The sequence below is a fragment of the Rhyacophila brunnea genome, unplaced genomic scaffold (genome assembly GCF_057557595.1).
Source record: "Rhyacophila brunnea isolate RB1 unplaced genomic scaffold, BYU_Rbru_1.0 scaffold_12, whole genome shotgun sequence".
NCBI lineage: Eukaryota > Metazoa > Arthropoda > Insecta > Trichoptera > Rhyacophilidae > Rhyacophila > Rhyacophila brunnea.
The window spans coordinates 25,932,627-25,955,188 of record NW_028232774.1 but is presented as its reverse complement, the minus strand read 5'-3'; the positions used below and the strand labels follow the sequence as shown (position 1 = coordinate 25,955,188).

The following is a 22,562-nucleotide window of genomic DNA, read 5'->3' as shown; positions in this document are numbered from 1 at the left end:
ATAATTGCGCATTTTTACAAGAGAGAAAAAAACCCATTTTTTATGGTAAATGGGCTTTGCAGATTGCGCAATTTTTTGCAGGAGAGACAATTTTGTAGAACAAGTGGATTTTGTCTCTCTTGTAAAAATTTCGCAATTCAAGATTGCGCAATTATTGATGTTTGTATTTTTTTATTTTGGGATTTCGGCTTTTGGGATTTTGGCTTTAAGGATTTCGGCCATTCGGGATTTCAGCATTCGGGATTTCGGCCTTCGGGATTTCGACCCAAACCCACGGGGACCTAAAATTTCGTATGCTTTTTTTTTTAAATAAAATTTTCCTGATTTTTAAAATAATAAAGGTCTTAATTTTTGGACAACTCTCGTTTATAATATATTATCCAAATATATAATAATATTATGTTTTGGTGATTTCGATTTCCTACCTGTTTATTGGAGCTGGTAATGAAGTTTCAGGTAAGTTTTCAAGTAGTTTTGCAGAGCACGCGTACGATAGTAATCCTATGAGAATGTAATAAATAACAATAATATGATTAATTTTATACGGAATAAAATATTCATTTGCACAATACAATTTATAGAAATGACAATGGTTCAGTACCTATCTACTAAGTGGGTTCTTCCGCAGTTTAATGATAAAATTAGTAGCTATTGCCATAATAGTAAAGTGAATACTTAAAGCTGACTCTTTACCAAATTTTCAGTATTTTTATTGACGTAATAGTGAATGAGTGAGTTTTTTTTATAGCAGGTTATGAACTAAACAAAAACAATGTTTTTTAAAATTTAATAATAATACAAATAAGTAGGTAATATTGGAATATAACATATTTTTATGTGGTTGGGCCATTTATGGCCGTCCTCATCCCCATATTTCTCATCTACATCAAATTCCTAAATTCCTAAAACAGGCGACCAGCAATTACGGGGCATGGGTCGACTGTGATTGAGAACATTTAGTAAACTCAAGACTATTTAGTTACATCCAGACAGCGGACGTACCTAGGCTTGTAAAAGCTAAGCCGTCGTTAAGTGGCACTTGTGAATTGATCGTAAACCGCTGTGCGTACATGATGGTTTGTCCGTCGAATTGTCTTTGTTATTGTCCGACGGCTATTACTGCCGCCAACTTATCGCTTTTCGCTAATTTTGCTCCTGACCCTGCTTTTTAACCGTTTTCGTTCCCGTTTGCCTTTTCCACCCGTGCTTGCCCTTAGACTTTGACTCGTAAAATTTTCAAGTGATTTCTCCCGGGATTTCCCCGGGAATTTGTAACTTTTAAGTGCATCACCTGACATTAGACTGTGACAATTTATAAACGGCTTTACTCGCCATAAAAACGACGCACAAAAGCTGCCAGTGAACAATTCGTGCTGCTGATACTGTTTGAGCAATCATCTGTACTTTATACGACATATATGTTTTTTCAGCGGTTTTTCGTTCAAGAATCTTACTCACAAAAGCAACTTTGAACTTTGAACCCATCACGATTTGCTGCAAAGTCGCCGCTGATCAACGTACTTTGTGCGTACAAAGTTAGTGTCACCAATCACGCAAAGAACTATTAAGCTGATTGAAAGTGCGGCCAACCACATGAAAACAAGCGAGCGATTAACAAGATAATCGTTCTTAAATCACCTGCAAACCAACCTCATAATCGCAAACAAATTTATCACGCGCTCTCCACAATTCCAAAATCCACGCCCACTTCTTCACTTTTTTGCGTCAGTCGCATTTTGGTGGCCGTCCAAAGCGGGCGGTCATTTTGCTCTGTCCACACCCATTATTTTTCCAAATTCACTTTGGACTTGTAAAATTTCTAACATTTCTTATTTACCTACATCAAGCCCATTTTGGTCTTGTAAAATTTTCAACATCTCACACATTTAGTTACCTATACCTACATCAAGCCCTTTTTCGACTAAGCATTTTTTTTTCACATTTCTTATATTTACCTACTTCCAGTCCAATCTGGACCTATAATTATAAATATATATTATAAATATTTCCAACTTTTGTCACTATAAAATACCTACGGCACCTAGCATTTTTCATTTCATTTCTAGTTATCAATAATTACTGCTCCGCCATTATTCCCTGAGGTATGCCATACCCTCAATTGAGCCCCTGACCATTTTCTCTTAAAATTTGTACTCATATGTCATCAACTCATCGTGTCTGAGGTCCGTGACACCCCTTTCTGTGTCCCTGTCCAGTTTTGGATAAGGACCATTTTTGGACCGCGGGCCGAACTTGACCTTCCTTTACTGGAGGTAGAGGGACCCCATCTGAACCCCGACCCCCGACTTGAGCACCCCTGATAGCCAGGTAAGTAGCCACCTTACATACCTACCGCTTCGCTTCGACTGCTCCCACCATCTCAAAAAGTGTAAAACACTAACACTGTCAAGACGGCAACCCACCGGCCGTGTAACGCATTATAATACAAATACTATTTTGTACCCTGCTTAAACGCCATCCCATTGCATGCCCAAGATGATGCGAACTCCTCCCTAGGAGGATCCTAACCCTCTCGACCCCCGCAACTCCTCAATCCTCGCGGCATCCACGTCCGGATCTACTGCGTATGCCCCATCATCGGCCAGACCGGCGAAAAACAAACAACGGTCGCCAAAAACCCCCACGAAGAAAATGTCAAAGAGCGTATCGCCAACTTAACACTAAAAAACCAAACAAAGGAACCATCAGCCAGCCCCCCCACAACACGAAGACTCTTCCTCCTCTGGCGAGGACTACGAGATCCTAGTAGACATCTCCAGATTAGACCCAGACCAACACGATGAAATTTACAACGACGTATCAACCTGCCTTAAAGAAGTTATAACGGCCTTCCGCGGCAAACAGGCTGGCGCCAAGGAGCAGATAACAAACGCCCTCCTGAGCCTGTCGGAAGCCCACAGCCGGCAGAACCTAGCTATGGCCAAGCTAGAGAGGAAGTACATCGTTCAAGAGCCGAGGGTACAATACCTGGAAAAACTACTCAAAGACAGAACCACCGGCCTTAAACTCCAGAAAAAGGGAATAAAGGACCTACACGCACAATTCAAAATTCTTAAGTCCATCCAGCTACAGGCGCCCACAAACGCTAAACCCACCGCCACGACACCTGCACCAATGTCATGGGCCACAGCATTGGGCAGGAAAAGCCACCCTCCTACGGTCACGACAGCAACAGTTGCCCCACCCTCTACCTCTACTTTCGCCAATCAACAATTCCCGTCCCTACTTCCCCTCGCCCCCAGACCGGGAGTTCTTTTCTTCCCGACTGGCTCTGGGGAGAAGAAATCAGACCACGAAAGAGATCCTTAAGAAGGCCTTCGACCCCAGGTCCCTTGGGGTTCAAATCACGGGTATCCGGAATATAAGGAACGGAGGCGTTTTTGTCCACCCCCGTTCTGAAGTCGATGCCAAGGCTCTTATGAAAGCCCTGGAGACCTCGGAGGCTGCCCTACGAGCCGAGTTTGCCGGGAAAAAGCAGCCTCGCGTAATTATCTTCAACTTGCCATCGACTCTTACAGAAACTCAACTCCGGGAAGCTATCTTCACCTCCAGCAAGGAACAGACCGGCCTGCCAGAAACAACATACAAAGTGTGGGGATTAGCATGGAACCTCAACTTAAAATACGAATTATCATAATATGTTAAGTATCTAATAATATTTGTTACTATGTAAACTAGTTGATAAGAAAGGCGTGTTTCATGATTCACACAATCTGGCTGTTGGCACAACGCCAGGTCAGTCAACTCATTTAGCAATTTGCAAGCCATCAAATTTCATCATAACACATTTGCTTTCTTGATAAAATGTAATTATTCATAAGAATTACTTAGCAACATTGTAACAAGGAATGCGTGATTAAGCATTGCATTGCCATATAAAGCAATCAGGAAATGTGCTAAGCTATCAAATTTGATTGTACCTAGGCAACTCACAGTAAACAAGTGACATGTGGTCACCGGTCAACGCTCCTGACCTCAGATGAACATTCTTTGTTAGAAATTTCTATAAAAGCTCAAAGCGGGGCGAATCTGATAACACACGTCGTAAAATCTTGCTAACAGATAGTCAAATCTCTGATCGGCGCATTCGGTTAACTTTTCTCATAGAAACACGTCATTATAATTTACTTTGTCAATTTAATATTAACCCTAAATATATTGTCTGTAAGAATTGTTTCAAGTATTGTTGAGGGGAATAAACTGTTATTTACTCAAACACGCATCCGCCTTCGATTCATCAGAAGTCCACCTACATCATCCTCATCATCTCTCCCCTTACCAATAAAAGAAATAAGATTAAGCCACAAAGCCGGGCCTCGAACAGGCAGACGCCACTTTGTGGTCTTCGCCCCGGCAGCCAACTGGTCTACCTTACTGGCAGAAGACAGGCTGTACATGGAGTGGGAATCCTTCCCTCTGAGAGACTACGTTGGGGTAGTAAAATGCAACGTATGCCATCTCTTCGGACACATGGCCAAAGGATGCTCAAATGACCGCGAGGACTGCCCCAACAAAGGAAACCCACCCAAATGCGTGGCCTGCCACTAACACAAGCAGCCGTCTGACCATTCCACCGGCAGTCTCGATTGCCCAGCAAGGCTACACGCTGAGCTGTGCGAGAGGGCGATGGTGGACTACACTGCCACGCGATGATTATCTTCGCTCAGTTGAACGTCAACCTGAGCGACGCCGGCTCGGCGGAGCTAATTAAGACTATGCGGGCCACAGGATTGTCTCTAGCGCTGGTGCAGGAACCGTACCACTAGGGCTCTGAAAAGGGCCCCAAGGTCACTGAAAAGAGACTCGGGTGCGCGGGCCTTGTCGTCAGCGCCAGATGTGCAGAGCCAAAGGCCTGCGTCTTCGTTCTTGACCCTCGCCTTGGCGTGCTGTCGCTCTTGCACCTGTCAACTGAGCTAGTTGCGTGTGCAGATATAAGCTTTCCCGGAGGAGGCAGCGTGATGGTTACCTCCGCCGACTTCAGCTTTAAGAGTACAAAGGAACACGTGGCATCGGTGCTCGACGGCATCTTACGCGCAGTTGGTGGCAGGGATGTCATCATCTGTGCGTATGCAAACTCGCAATCCCCCCTCTGGGCGCCTGTGGATATCCCCCTGTGCGACGCGGACGTCATCGAGGAGTTGGTTCACCAGCACAACCTGGTTGTCCTCAACGACCCCAACAGCATGCCGAATTTTGTGTTGCACGCAAACTCCGGAAGCACCCACATCGACATAGTCCGTCGCGAGACGAATCAGCGGCTGGAGAGTCCATGAGAGCGCTTCCATGAGTGATCACCGGTTGATCACTTTTAAGCTGGCCTCTGACTCCTCGCACGATGGCGTCTCTGACGTATTCCCACCCCCGCCCACGCGATTTAGAACGCGCGACGGGAATTGGGAAAAGTTTGAAGAGGTGCTTTCCAAAAAGCTTGACAGGACATCTAGAACCCGATTTCCGGACCTACACTCGGCCGTCTTACGACTGACTGAAGACATCACCAAATCAGCCGAAGCTTCACTCGGACGCTGCAAGCCCAAGCCACCAAGCCAGTCGCCGTGGTGGACGCAGCATGTTTCGCGCCTGCGTGACCTTTTCAGAAAAGCACGCAATGCCCATCAACGTGCACGCCTGCGCAAGCACCCACCTGCCTCCATTGATCCCCTTGCAACCATGGCCAAATCCACCCGAATGGAATACAAGAAAGCGATTACTCAAGCCAAGAAAGAGTACTGGCGTAACTTCGTCACCATTGAGGGAGGTTCGGACCCCTGGGGTCCTCCATACCGTGCACTGAGGCTGGGACTCAGACCGACGAGCCTCTTGTGCGGCATCGAGAAACCGGGTGGCGGATTCACCAGTACTGAGTCTGAAACGGCTGCGGTCCTTCTCGAGGCCCTCATCCCACTAAATGATGAATCCAGGGATGACGACGCCATGAGGATAGCCCGCTTTGAGGCTTCTCTTCCCATCGACACGGATCACTCATCGTTGCTTTCCGAACAGAAGATCAACCACATCATACGCACGTTGATTGCTGGCAAGGCCCCGGACTGCATTGATAATCTACTTGTCAAACGCACATGGGCCATCGCCGCGCCAGAGATTACAGCCCTCTTCAGTGACTGCATCAGAAGCGGTACGTTCCCCTACTGCTGGAAGAGGGGCTTACTAAAGGTAATCCCCAAAGCTGGCAGCCGAGAACCGTCTAGCCCCAAAGCCTACCGCCCTCTTACACTCTTGCCCGCTCTGGGTAAAGTGCTGGAGAAGCTACTGTGCCACAGGATTGAAGCCCATCTGGAGACACACTCGCCGCTTTCCGATAAGCAATTTTGATTCAGAAGAGGCAAATCAACAGTCGACGCCGTAAGGAACGTGTTTGCCATTGCTAAAAATTCTCGCCGTAAATACGTCCTAAGAGTTTTCTTGGACATTGCAGGTGCGTTTAATAGTGCGTCCTGGCCTCTTATACTTCAAAAGCTCAGGCTGAAGAGACTACCAGGAAATTTGTTCGCGTCAATTCAAAGTTACTTCACCAATAGATCGATCGAGTTTCGAGTTGTATCAACCATAATAGAGAGGAACACCAGCATGGGATGTCCCCAGGGCTCAGTCCTCGGGCCCCTTCTCTGGAACGTACTCTTCTACAATCTCCTTAGAATTCCGCTTCCAACCGACTGTACTGTCATTGCCTACGCAGACGATGCGCTGCTGCTGGTCGAGGCCGACAGCAGGGTGAAGATTGAAAGCACCGTTGGCGAAGCCTTAGCATCATCATCGGCTTATGCCGCCAGTGATTGGTGCCCGCGCATTCCCAAAAGTGTCAAACTTAGAATCTCTCTTTTAAGAGGACAGCGCATCGCGCTTCTGTCCATTACCAAGGCCTACCGTACTACCTCAACTGACGCGCTCCCGGTCCTGGCCGGCATTCTCCCACTTGACCTGCACATTTAGGTCAGCGGCGCTTCTATATTGCTCCTCAAGGGCGATGAGGCCGACGTTGATGATTTTCACCTCGTCCCCCTCCCCTCGGCTAGCTGGCGAAGGAGTAGCATTATTGAGGCGCAGAATTAGACTCATGTCGCTCAATGCGGCCATTAAGACCTGGCAGCGAAAGTGGGACGAATCGACCAAGGGCCGGCACACATATACGTTTTTTCCAGACATACAGTGGCGAATGGAGATAACCAAATATCTGACTCCAGAGCATTACACCAGTCAATTTGTGAGTGGTCATGGTGGATTCGCTGGCAAGCTCTTCGAGGTTAGACTTGCAAGCCGTCCGACATGTCCATGCGGAGGGGAAATACAGGATGCCAACCACATCCTATGGGAGTGTCTGAGTATGTGCTGCGAACGGGAGGAAATGCTCAGGTTGGTCCAACCAGCTGTTGGACCCATCGGCCCGTACGACCTGGTTGCTACTAAGGCCAATTATCTTGCTTTCAAAAAATTTGCGGCGTCTTACTACGGGCGTGAAGATCTCTTCACATAAATTTTGCTGCCTGTATGATTAGCTTCGTTCTTTAATTTAATAAACAAGTAGGTTCATTTTCTTTTTAGTAATTTCCATGTGCTTTTCTCCCTCAGAGAGAGTAAACTCAGTCAGAGCTCACTTTGAGCGTAGCAATCTAAGTCTTGGGCATCTTCTCCCAGGACACTCCTAGGCCAATTCTTAGATGCTTCACATCACCAATTGACGGGTCCCGTGATACTCTCGATTAAGACCGAGGGTGGTACGGGGCGGGTTTGGTGGAGGGACTTTGTCTTCAATATCCGTCGAATACCGTTTCTACCTCTATCGCAGTTATCACAAGTTACTTTAAGACAACGGATGCGCCTAGGCTAGTTAAAGCAAAGCTGTCGTTAACCAAAGAGTGACTCATCTAAAACAGATTTATTCGACCTTTGTTGCGCTAAATCTGATAAGGTTTTAGTGAACGTCACGTCTATCATCCATCCTGAACTTGTCATCATCATAATCTCATTTCATAAATACTATTCATCTTAATCAAAATGAAAATGCAAGCTCATTCAAAATATTTCTAACCAAATAAAACGATTCATATATTTATAATTCAATATAATATATATGTATATAATATAATACTTACACATAAGTATAACACTGCATGCGTAAATTATTATAAATAATTATATGATTATCAATTTTTAATAAAATAATATTTACCAATAAAAATAGTTATCAGTTGTAGTGGTCGACCTCTAAAAGGTGATGCCATCTTTGCGAATTTTAGCAAATGTTTTCGAAATGTCATCTGAAACACAAGAGCAATAATTATCAATAGTCCCTTAGGTAAAGTAGCTGATAGATTTTGATAGATACATTAACTGCTGACAAGATAATTACTTTTTAATTACCACATTTAAAAAATTACATGCTGATTATATCTAATGGCCACCTTAATCGATACGCATCTTTAGCGTCCAATGTATTAAAATGTTAATAACACAATAAATATAATTCAGTTAGATTTTGAAGCAGAGTTTTAAATGTGTGAGTGTACTACGAAAAAGAAACACACATTAAATACGTGCAATAGTTTGTGTTGCAACCGTCAAATACACCAATATTGAATCAGCGTCAGTGCATAAACTGAGAGCGGTTGTCAGAACTAAGGACAAGGTTAGAATGACGTATTATCGACACGTGTTTAAGTTTATCCCATATTCTTCAACACTCGAGATCGGTTGCCTGTTACTCCATACCCGTTAGGTATTTCAGTTCCCATTAATTCTGTGTTCCTTGGCTAAAAACTATCAAAACAACCAATCGATTTATATACTCAATGCCGCCAAATAAATAAGAAAAAATGCTACTACAAAACAGAAAAAATACACACATCCGTTGATGTCCTGTCAAGTTGTATGATAGTGAAATCAATGATTTGAGTTACCCCATCTCCACCCGCTATGTATATGCAGACGCGGTTTGTGCACGGCTGCCTTCCATGACGCTATAAACTTGTCAGAAAGAAAATATTTTATCGTCACACTTCCTTGTCCCGAAGCAATGCTGCACGAGACTGATGTAGCAACGATGCACCATAGTGTTTAAAGAAAGAGTTTTTTAGAAAATAAGAAGAATCTTGACTTGCTTTAATTACATGAATTAGTGTCTTTTGTAGCCGTGTACTGAAACTCTGCCGAAACAGAAGAGTTGTCAATTTTTAAAAGAAAGAAAAGAAAGAAAGAACATAAAATAAAAACGAAAATATAACAGAAAAAATACTTTTAATAAAACTGAGTTTGAATGAAGTTTTATTTATTACCCATGTGTTGCCAATTCATTTAATTTTTTCACATAAATTAATAAAAATGAGAAAGTTTGGAACAAAACAATGCTTCGCACTTTTAACAAAGTGATTGCATCATGATCTTATTCGTTTTAGGATAGTTTCATATTATTTGGCTAACTAATTAGATCTGTGAAGCGAAAAGGCTATAAAGTATAATTAAGCCATGATTTACTTTACTGTTTAAAATCAATCTTATATAATACTAACTGACCCGGCAAACGTTATTCTGCTATATAAATTATTTCTAGTGAATATTTTGGTTGTTAAATAAAAAATAACGAATGTAATGTAAATGTGTGGGGATGGGATCTATGACAGAAAGAGGATGGAGCGCTATATAGACAGTGACCGAAGATAAAAACAAAAAAACACCAACCATTCATTTTCTCAATTTAATATATTTCATTAAAGTAACGGACATATTCATTGTTTGATCTCTTAAAAGTTTAATGTAAAGTGAAAAAAAGTAATAAGTATATTTTTATCCTAAAGTAGAAAAATGAAATAAAGAAAATCAATATTAATTTCGAAGAGCAATTGAGTATACGATATTTTTGTCAGTCCGTCTTTAGCCAACACAAATAAGCTCAATGGTTTGCCCACGCGAGAACATGCCACGAATAATTGTCCGTGTGAAAAACATGGTGTGCCCAAATCTAAGCCGCAAACAGACATCGTTTGGCATTGCAACTTATTGATTGTCATTGTGAATGCCAATCTAATAGGAAATTGAACGCGTTTGAATTCAATTTGCACATCTGTGAGAATCATTGGAAATATTCGTGGCAGCAAAAAATGTTTGGCTCGGAATTTGCCATTCAAAATGGTGGCTTCAATAATGTTCTTCAATTAATTTTTTAATGACCAATCGCGTGCCATTGCACAGCCGTGGTGGGTTCAAATTCCGAAGTAAAATAACCGGAGATCCAACTTTTAGTCGTAGAAGGTGTGTTGACATGCCTGGCAAATCCAGTGAGTTCAAAAACTCTTTACAGCTTCGTTGGCATTGCAAACTGTATCGATCGATTTGTATGATACCAAGTCGCCTGGCAACGACTGCTGTATCTTGAAGTTTAACTCGTCGACGTCCACATTTTTTGTTGCCAAAATGGCTCTTTCTGCCAGCCACGCATGATTTATGTATTGTGTGCGTACATCGGCAAATATGCAGTCAATGAGTGCATTTTGTGAATCAACGATTGTGCAGAAATTAGTGGGCAATTTTATGCATCCAGTATTTTCATAGACAGCAACTTTTCCATCGCCGATATCTAAAAATTGGTTCGAGAATGTATCAGCGGATGGATCTTGTAGCATTTGGACGTGCATGTTTATTTTTAACTGGACTTTTTCAACATTACGCCACAGTGGCGATGATTTCAAGCAAGCGTTGATCTCATCAGCGTATGTTGAACGTGGAATGATGGGAAGTGTTTGTCCGAAGTCACCCGAAAGGAGTAACAGAGTGCCGCCGAATAGTTTATCGTTGTTTTTTATATCTTTGAGTGTTCTGTTCAACGCCTCAAGAGAATGTTTGTGTGCCATAGCGCATTCATTTCAGATAAAAAAATTGCATTGTTCAGCACTGTGGCCATGGACGATTGTTTTTTTGTTGCACACTGCGTCTGGGTTATTTTGAATATTCAGTGGCAGTTTAAATGCTGGATGAGCTGTTCTGCCTCCATCTAATAAAGTTGCTGCAATGCCAGATGATGCAACGGCCAATGCGATGCCATTATTTGATCGTATTTTGGGGCGAATTTTGCGAAATGATAAATATTATGCCAGTTCCACCAGGTGCATCAAAAAAAAAAAGAATCCACCTTGTCCCGCTCAGTGTCACTTTGCAATTCGTGCATGTGTAATTTGAAGAATTTAAATAATTCATTGTGCTCATTCAATAGGGCGTCTAATTCGCCGACGATGCGCCTGGCATTAGGCGAATTGAAGTTATTGTAGCCGCAACGTGCATTCACACGATTGATGTCCTCACCGCTCATGAAGTAGATTTGTAAAAATTTATGAGGTTCGTTTGGCGTTGGCAGTAATGAGCCTACTTTGTGGTACACTTGGCCTTTGATTTTGAACGTTGAATGGAATTGTTGACCATTTGCCTCAGTATTGTGAACTATTTCTGTTGCTCCGAACGAAGTCATTTGGAAGCATGAATTGAATGTGCAAATGGACTTCAGGAACAGGTTTGAATCTGGATCCGTGACGATGAACAAGCCGCTCAATGGTTCTGGTGGTGTCTCAATATCTGGTTGGCATTGTCGGTCATTTGCTGTGCGTGTGTTAACTACAAACCGGCGCGCTTATCTCCGTTCCAATTATCGTTGTTGACTTCGTTCAGCTCGTGCCTCTTGTGATTGAGATCACGCAATTGCGACATGCTTACACGCACATTTTTGTTATCTTGTTGGATTTGTTCGTCTGTTCTTTCTGCTCTACTATTTCGCACGTTTGTTACTTTATTCGTTCGACGGCCCAAATGGGCCCTCTTGCGTATTGCTGGCATTGTTCACTGTAATACACATATAGATAAATTAAAATAAATCGTAAAAAAATTTGCACGCACTGCGTTGTGATATGCCGAATGAAATGTCAAAATGACGCGATGCTTCTCGTGAATTCTTCTCGGACGTAGCGTCATCTGTCATTCAACAACATAAATAATTTCGTTCTGTTTGAAATACGAACGACGGTTGAATTTGTTCTGTAAAAATACTAAAATCGCGATTAATAATGGGAGGGTGGGGGTAGGAGGGTGAAAATTTGGGGTTATAGGTATTTCTGATGCGAAAAAAAAATCTGGATAGGGACACCTTAAGCACTTAGTGGTATGAAATATACTTTACAACCTATTCTCATACCTATTGGTATTCAATCAGGACAACTCAGGACAATAAAATAACCATTCTTGATGCCTTACGCAATCGTAACAACATCAGAAAAATTATAAATCCGTTTATTTAAATGAATTTAGAGGACGGAAAATATTAAATAGGAAAATTAGAGCTTGTTTAAGGTGATAATATATAATGTTTTAATTGATGTAAAATGAATTAAAATCTGGGGAAGTTCATGTATTTTTGTCATTTAAAAATGTTGTTTTGTTATCTCTTCTTTTAAAATAATAACAATTGAAATTTGAAAATATGACGAAATCACAGGTTACAAACAGTTTATGCTTTGGTCACTTCGGGCATATTATTCAGAATCTCCTATATATTATTATCCTAAGAAATTTTGGAAAACGCACCGACTTTTTTATTTAAATACCGTTTTGTTGATTATTAAAGGAATTCACTTCAATTTTTGGAGTCCCGAATCTCCTACCATTTGAATCCGGCACAATCTGAAAAAACTCGACACAATCACAGATAATATCGTTTTTAAATAGCGTTTTATATCCGTCACCATACATTTTCGCATCTTGCTGTCCGTCTACCTCAAATTGATTATATTGTCGCTTAATACTTTCTATATAACCGATATTTCACAAATCTGAATTTATATTCCACAAAACTATTCAAATCTGTAAGCGGCACATTGGCGTGCTACAAGAATTAAATGTATATTTCCTCACTAATTATTACGAAAATATAAGCTAAAACCACGTCACTGCTATTTATCTGTCAAACTAATAGACTAATGATTGTCATTTGTTTTCTTTCGCGAGCTAACTAAAACAAGTTCATTTGACGTGTCAGAATTCAAATTTAGAATTTGCAGGAATAATCGAAAAAATGTGACATTTCTATTAGCACCCATAAATAATCAATTTCAATCAAGATATTTATTGTAAGATGAAGATAATTTTAATACTTCTATCAATAAATTGAATAATTTCAGACTTAATAAATAAGACACTACATTATATAGGCACATATAACGCTCTTCTCTATATTATAGTAAGTCGTCGGTGATCTGACAATTGTATCTATCTGCAGTTTTGGCGAATTTTAGGTTATTGGTGTATTTTGTACAAAATGTTGACGGATCGAATGGAAATATTGTTGTTCTACGAAAAAAATCCTAAAATGCTCAAATTTGACGTGGAAAATGGTGTCTATCTGCATTGAAGTGTCTAAAAACTAAAAAGAAATATTATCTATCTGCTTGATTTATTTTATTATGACATTACAATTTCCATACATCTTTAAATGACTGTTTTAGTACTAATATTAAATCATTTCACTTGAAAAATAAAAATAACACTGATACCGACAAAAACAGTTTTTTGAACCCCCTGAAAAATTGGCTATACATGTCTGATAGATACTATTGTCAGATCAACCTCGAAGTATCACATACTTCCATATATAATAGATAGGTAGTTATCGTAATTCAGTAATAATTGTATTATTTTTACATTTAGGTAGGTAAATGAAATTGATGTGACGTTTAATACAAGTAGGTAATTAAAAATTAATGATGTTTATATATTTTATGATAATAATTATTGTATATAAAATTACAGTAACTTTTTTTCTTCTTTTATATCATTAGTAATTATTAATACCTACTCAATAAAAATAACATTCTAATAATGCTTTTATTATGCATGTTGTTTGCTTTTTTATCATTCATCACTTATAAGTGAAATATAACATATTTATAGTGAAATATAGTCAATTATGAAATTTTTATTACACAATTAGGTACAATAATAATATGTAAGTAGATACCCGCTATTTTTTCCACTTTTGTACATGATAAAAATAATACTTTTTTATTTCCCCACCCAGATAATTTGTTAAATAATATATTTAGCATGTTGGAATTTATTCATTAGTATATTAAGTACTGTAAAGAATTTTAAAATAAAATACCATTTCCGTTCCTAAGCAAAGCATATGGACACACCGCTTCAGGGTGGTAATTACGAGTATCTTAAAAGACGGTTTGAGAAATAGTTTTTACATTTTTTCAATCTAATGGGATCTTCCCCCATTGAATAAATAAAACGTATTATAACGCAATAATCTAAATGTATGAAAAATTAGACTATACTGTAGTGGCGAAGAGTGGAGGTAGGGTGGATCCACCATAGATTGTACAGACTAAACTTTGTCAGTTATACGTATTTGTTTACATTGAACTAAGACTACAATTTACAAATGGTGTTGATTAGTTTTTAAAATTCAAATTAACCCTGGGAAAACCAATCCATAATACGTATCTGTCCATAAAATATTTAAAATGATGCTATTAAATCATACATCATTTTGGATATTTAATAGATAGAATAATATTTTAACTACTATTGTTTGGTTAGGCAGGGTTTATTGAATTATAAAAAACTTACCAACAACTACATTAATATATATATTAATGTATAACGATGGAATTTGAATTTAAATTATAATGGATTTAATATATAACATATTTTGTGATACGTTGTCTTGACTTTCAAATTATTAAGTTATTTAGAATATTAATATTATGCACTATACTGCTCACGCTTTTCAATTATCTTTGATAGTACCGATCAGTGTTACATTTTTCAAACTGTTTGAAATTGAACCCACTGAAGAAAATTTATTTATTATAAATATTGAGGTCAATTATTCTCTTTCCCCAATTATGAAATGTGGTGATAAAACTAACTATTTTCACTCCAGGTTAGGTTTGGTTTGGTCTAAAAAGAAAGTTGTAAAATCTCATGTCCACCTCAGCGGCCGATTTACTACAGATTTTTTATTTTTACGATAAATGGATGTTAGCCAGTCGGTTAACCTATTAGGTCCATACTGGTACAGTTCGGTTATGAGGAATACAGCGGAAAACACATTTTTAAAATAGCCGATATACTGGATTATTTGTTAGGTTAACCTAACCAAACATTACATATCGGCTATTTTCAAAATGTGTTTTCCGCTGAATTCCTCATAACAGAACTGTACCGCAGAATCTTATTAATTGCATTTTTCGACATTTATCCGACTGTCATTTATTTTATCAGCTGTCACCATAGACTAATTGGCTGTCACAATAATTCACAATAACAACCATAATATACTAAAATATTTTTATTCGAACTTTTATATTCAAAGACAACGTAAACATAATTATTTTTAGGGAGGTAAATTATTAAAAATGATATTGACTATAGGTTATTATTACACAACGTTTATAATATTATTTTATTTTATATTGTAAATATTTTATTACATAATATAAGTAAAACGCATGCGTGCGTATAAGCAAATAAAATAGTGAATTATGATAATTTCATACCCTAATCACACTATGAGTCGTCTACGTCGTATTATCCATTATTTCCATTCGCGTGGTTATATAGAAGAATTAATATGTGTCACTATGCTTATTCGCATTCCACTACTGGATGAAGGTTGTGTCAATAATCCTATCGGTCATATGAACTGCTATATCTATTAAAATTGGTGATATTCATATTTACCTACCCATTTACATCGTCATTATTATCATAAACCAGGATCAATCCACTGCTCGATGAAGGCCTCTCAAAACTAATTCCATTCTTATTTCATATTTACATTGCTGCATTTATCAAATATTTTAATATAATATATTCATTTCATCGTTATCATCATTAGACCAGGTCAATCCACTGCTGGATGAAGGCCTCTCTAAGCTGATTCCACTCTTTTTGATCCTATGAATAATCGCTATATAATATACATAATCCACGTATTTATAATGCTATTATCATAATCAGTTTAGATCAATACACTGCTAGACGAAGTCTTTTCCAACCTAATTACTTCCTCTCAGATCTATGTGTTTCTTTTTTTATCAACATTTGTTTCGATATGAACGTCCCGCAGCCCGTCCCGGAAACATTATATTATCGCTGAAATTTTAATTCAAATTTTGATTTTTTAAATATTATTCTATGGCTGCAAGCATTTTTTCAATGAAACAAAATAACTTAATAGTTTAAATTTATATTTTATATGGCTAACCTTCTTCTATTACCTCAAAGGGTTACGCGCGAGAATAATATTTACATTATATATTCAATCGCAATCAAAATTCAGCTATTCTGCTAGGTTTAGCAGCCTGGGATAGTATCAGATGACATCCTGAAGGCCAAAATCCATAATAGATTATACATATGACGCCAAATTTATATCGACGGTAACGACTTGCAAATTGTAAAAAAGTGACAAATCAGCAACATGTCAAACGGCGCCGTCTCTGCATACTTCACAATTTTATTAAAATCCAATATCATGACATTACGACGTCAAGCTGTCTGCAAAACCTAGCTAGACAGACTGGCGAGAGCCAGCTGGCTCAGCTAGTAATGTTTTAATTGGGTTAGTACTTAAACCTTTTTATTTATATATTAAAAAATGTATTTATTGTCAATATAATATGTTATTTTTTGTTTTAATTGAACTTATATTTATATTTGTTATCTTTTCATAAATAAATAAAACTGTTTTACTTGCACATTATTATTTATATGACAATATTGTTTACTCCATTAAACCTATGTATTTCCAGGATTAAACGTACCTAATATTATTAATAAATGTCTTAAATAGTATAAATTATACTAGATATATTTTGACGGATTTTGTCAATGTTATTTGTATTTATAAAAAAATTATATTAACTATCGAAAAAAATGCCTCTCGAAATCTCGGGATCAAAATTTTGGCTCGGGATTGGATTCCCTATGCCCAAGGGTACCAAAGTGAGAGCCGGTTGTAATCAGCGGGAAAAAACATAATTATCGTTTACAATATTATGATCAGTCAAAAAACTTTTGTCATACATAATACGTTTGTAATTTTGTATGGACTGGCATCCTACTGGTAAGTGGTAACTAAGTAAAGGACGGTTTGTGGTCCATCGAATCATTATATTATCAGTCATCATTAGCATTAGCGCGTAATATCTCAAAAAATATATGGTTATTATAGTACCTAGGTAATATATTAGAATAGGGTGTGCAAAATACTTTATTTTATTAAACCAGGAAGTTGGAGAAGTTCTGTTTATCATTACGTTGATATCTTAAATTTTAATAATATGTACTTACTACATAGTCATGAATTGAACCAAGGATTGCTACTTCTTTTATTTTTAATTACCTATGTAATTAAAGATGTTTGAATGAAAATTTAAATTTTGATGATGTAAAATGTTTGACTACAAAGGTTTTTTAATTAATCATCAATACATGTAAGATTTCGAGATAGAATGTATTTTATTTATATGGATCCACATCCCTGCGTTTTTATGAGGAATGATTGTTAGCCATTCTCTCATCCTATTCGCAGCCGAGAGCCGTATATTTTAATATATATTTTATATTATATTACATATATAACATTTATTCAATAATGTCGACCAAATATGTATTTTTGCCGATCATACCTATAGGTCACCACAGAGTGAAGGTTATATCAACAAACCTTTGTTTACAGGGAATGGTTGTTAATCATTCACCAAACCTTGTACGTGTGCGGTAATTGACATGGTATATTTTATAAGTAGGGAGTTTTTCACCCAATATTGTTATTTTTAAGGTAATAGGTAAGGAGCTCGAAGAAATAAAATTAAATATGCCAATATAACAACTTTTATATAAACTATAAATCATTCAATGAACTATTTTTTTATTCAACGAATAATTCACAAGATTTGAGAATGCAACATTTAACTTTTTAACATTTTGTTTTATTCAATATGAAAACATTCACTGTTGACCAGTTAATTACTTTTTAATTACCACATTTAAATATCATATTAATTATATCTAATGACCAACTACTGCAAACGCAGTTGAACATACATAATTTGAAAACACATCATAGAATAATATAGAAATATATTTTATAACCAGTTGAAAAATTCTTTTTGAAAAAATACGACGCCCAGCGGGATACGTTTACGAACCTGCATACACTGGATTCGCAATAATATAATTACGACTAAATTAGCTAGTAGAAATATATTGGTTTGAAGTATTTAGGAATCGATGTTTTATAATAGGTACTTACTTACCTTGGTTGCTAACCAACGTCAGGATCTGATCATTCAAATTTTAGTTTAAACGTGCTCACACCTCGTCACCCTAGAACAATAAGGTATCATCTGGCATTTTGGTCAATTTTGACTTTTTGGTACCAAAATTCTTATAATAATTTTCTCTTTAAAACTGTGTTACAAGATTTTAAAAAATCTTTATGGTTTATGACATAGCAGGGCATTTAAGCTCTATATCAGATGCACTGGTAATTTGTTTTGGAACAATATGGTTCGATTTAAAATTTGAAAGCAACTATGGACCATTTGCTATAAAAAAATTTTTTTTGGAGCAATATGGTTTCATTTCCGTTCAGCTGTTAAACTAGTACGTTTCTATCAAATATTCTCGCTTCGTTTTTCAACAATTTAATAAAAATAACATAAAGATGAGCAGTGAAAGGGGTATTGTGGACATTTAAGAGGATGATAATACTGCGAATATACCTCACCAACCTACAATATCGTTGCTTTAAATACAAGGTATGTTTGAGGTTATGTATTATTTTTGTTATTCATGTATTGCAATTAATTATTCTATTTTGTTTCAAATTTAATATAAGTAATTCTATTATCTATTTATTTTATTTTCAGCAACAATCTCAATTTATTGGATAATATAAACGATCTTCAAGTTATAGGTACTGTCTGATGATATTACAATTGATGTGGATTTTGGGTACTTATGTTTCTTTTCAAATGAGTACTTACTTAATTTATTTGCTGTTCTTTCATATTTTGTAAATTTGACATTACATCTGAATAAATTGTTTCTAAAATATGTCATAATTTCATATATATTCTCCTTTTTATTATTCAGGTAGGTGGAAGTACTTGGAGAAGTTGCAGAGTATGTTGTTTGCGAAAAAAACATTAGCGATGATATTGACTAAATAATAATAGTTGCAAGTTGCAATAGCTCTTTTCATAAACTATTTAATTATTACTGTATGAATCACTGCAGTGACAATACAATGATATCTTTATTAAGTTTCATTTAAAAATTGAGTAATTTGAGAGGTTTCGTAATAATAGTTTTGTGAAACTATTTTTTTATGCCAGTCTATTATCATAAAAACTTTTTTTTTCAGAACTGTGAAGTTATGTGAGTACACTGGAGCGTTCATCATGGATCATATGGATTCTAACAACAAAAACCTTGAAAGTGAAGATACTTTCATGTCATTTTATAAACTATTAATATTGTTCTAAATCTCAGTATTATGAAACATTTTTTTATACCACGTCCTGTCATTTTTCATAAACTATGTTTAATTTAATGTTGTTCTAATAAAGAATTAATCGAAAAAGGTATTTTTATTCAATTTTAAACACAATAATTAAGCCCTGTAGCAAAATATTTTCACAAATCAAGGTTTAATAATCAGATAGAACTTTGTTGCTCTGATTTTTTTTGATTTTCAGAGCAATTAAGTTCCATCACAAAATTTTAATGTCTGGATTGGATAATATCAGATATATTTAGTATACAATGCTTTGAAAATACAAACATAATGCAATAATAATAGTTATGTTTATATCTACCAATTTTCATTGCATATAGTTAAGATTTTATTCATATTCAAAACTTTAGAGCTCGATATCTCAGTTTGGTATAAATGCCAGATGATACCTTGTTGTTCTAGGGTGACGACCTTTCTCAACAAATAATTAAAAAATTGTGACAATGTGACATCCATTGTTGATTGTTGAATAAAGAATATTAAATCAAATTAAAAACATTTATTAAAATCAATATTTAGCCTCTTTTGTGTCACCATTATAAAAATACTGCACATAACAAAGGTTATCAGGCAAATAAGCAGTGCTTCACATCTGGTGACGTGGTAGTCAATTTTTTTACGGTATATCAGCACGCCAACAGATTACTTATAAGATTTTCAAACTGAATCATTCACTTTTATTAATTATATTAAGTATTTTTAGCTCACACTTAATTGGCATATTTTTTATTTAATAGTTGTATAAACCATTTCGTTTACTTAACAAATAGTTCACAAGTGAGAATGTACCATTCTACACATTGAATAAACATAACATGAAAACAGCTCAGGTATACGTCTTATACCTACTAGAAAACATCAAATTTGAAAAAAATACGACGCCTGACGGGATTTGAACCCGTATATCCACTGGTACACGCAAATATGCTTTAACCAATAATAGCCAATAATAACGCAAGTTGATAAGCACATCATGTAGAACCTGCTAGCTTAAATTATCGTCATTACGAAGGAAGCCTGTAGCTTAATTAGTTCAAGCATATTGGCGCGAGTTAAAATCCCGTCAGGCGTCGTATTTTTTCAAATTTGATGTTTCTAGTAGGTATATATATCTGAGGTGTTTTCATGTTATGTATATTTTTAATAATATTTCCGAGTTTTTTTACCAACAGAGCTTTTATAATATGAACACTGGCAAGTTTTATAAAACTCATTAATTTAAGATTAAATTGACAAATAATAATTACACTTTCCGGTAAAATGTTTGAGTTTTCAACAAAAATATGCGACCGATATAACTGTGCTTTTTTGCAATGCATTATAATAAATTCCAAAAGTGTTTAAGTACCGTCAACATTTATATTATGAAAATTTAAAAAAATATATTTTTAGTATACAAACATGAGTTTACGTAAATATTATATTTTTAAGTTGATAAGATTTTTTTAAAAAACTAAGTAGGTAAGTATTGAAACTGTCAAGTAATAGTATCTAATTGTCAATGTTTATATATTATAATATCCAATAAATAAAACCATTTAGAGAACACCCCAGGCAACCATTATTGAATTTAGTGCTATCACTGCGACTGGTGCGTTTGCTTCAGTTGGCCATTATATATAATTAACATAATATTTAAATGTGGTAAATAATTAAATATTAATTAACATGTCAGCAGTGATTGTGTTAATATATTAGATTCATTTTTACTTTTTAAAGTTAATAATAGGTATATCTACCGCAGTAGAATATATCTTGATATTATGTATTTATCGAGGATTTACGTTTTTTTCTTGTATTATATTGTATTGATAATATGATTAATTTTAATTTTGTGGGTGGAAAGACATAAAAAACAATAGAAATTATAAACACTATTTAATTATGCCACCAAACATATGCTGATACTAATTTAAAGTTTTAATAAAAATATATACCTACATACAAATAAATTACAAAACCAGAGCACCTCACTAAACAATGACTTATTTAGCACTATAACGTTTTAAGCCCGTCGTTGATTATTATACCACAGCCATTTAAAACCCTTTGGCCGCTACGATATTTTTCAAAATGCGGGCGAGGATTGCTATCAATAATTGTCGATAAATGAAAGTAATGTATTTTTAGACACCTTACCACTCTAATCGATTCTGCGAAATCGGAATATTACGAAAACACATTTCGTAATTAATTTATCGTTTTGAATAGATAATGAGGCAATTAGATATCCCGCGCTTCTTGTACTGTTAAAAATTATTGACATATCTCTTTCTCGCTCTATCATACGGGCGATCGCGATAGCGAGCGAAATGTACGATCCGCTCACAGAGGTTTGATTTTAACTTATATTTTATTGGAAACAATCGGTTATCCCACACGAGGGATAATACAAAGTAGTGGAATTAGGAAACTACCCGGCCGAAAAGAAAAATTTTGCATGGTGGCCTCGTTAAAAAATCGTGTACAATATGCGTGATTTGTGAAAAAGGTCTTCATATTGTTTGTTTATTGGAACATTTAAAATATGTATTGCAAATGATTTTATTTCATTATTTTTTTATAAATGAAACTATTTTTATATAGCACAAATCCACTTTACTCAAAACACTGAGTTGAGTAAAAGTCTTTCTCATTGTTTCAAATGCATAAAATAAAATAAAACATTGTCCTTTAACCAAGAATTTGACTGTAAACAAATTTTTATACGGTAAACTGAAATTTGTATTTGGAATTGTTTTTATTGTAAAAAGGGTGATACCATGAAAAAAAATACAATAGTTATAAGTTCTAAGCCTACCCAGTCACAAAATATTTATGAATCGGGTTATATTACACAACAATAATACTAAATATATAAAACAATGTTTCGTACCACTGGATGTTCCCAAATTAACATAACATTTCAGGCATCAAAAGCAAAACGACGATCGTTGTTAGCATTTCTGGC

At 36.3% G+C, this 22,562-nt stretch overlaps 1 protein-coding gene across 1 annotated transcript in view; it reads right to left on the bottom strand.

Annotated features, from left to right (window-relative positions):
* LOC147077990 (ovochymase-1-like) overlaps positions 1 to 21,611 on the bottom strand; it is a 78,074-nt gene extending 56,463 nt beyond the window's left edge. The window contains exons 1-3 of the mRNA XM_085961075.1: positions 21,558 to 21,611; positions 8,210 to 8,297; positions 426 to 501 (exon numbers count right to left, since the gene is read on the bottom strand). Coding sequence (XP_085817201.1) covers positions 426 to 501; positions 8,210 to 8,297 — 164 coding nt within the window. The 5' untranslated portion in view covers positions 21,558 to 21,611. The remainder of the gene's footprint in view (positions 1 to 425; positions 502 to 8,209; positions 8,298 to 21,557) is intronic.
* Between the last annotated feature and the right edge of the window lie 951 nt (positions 21,612 to 22,562).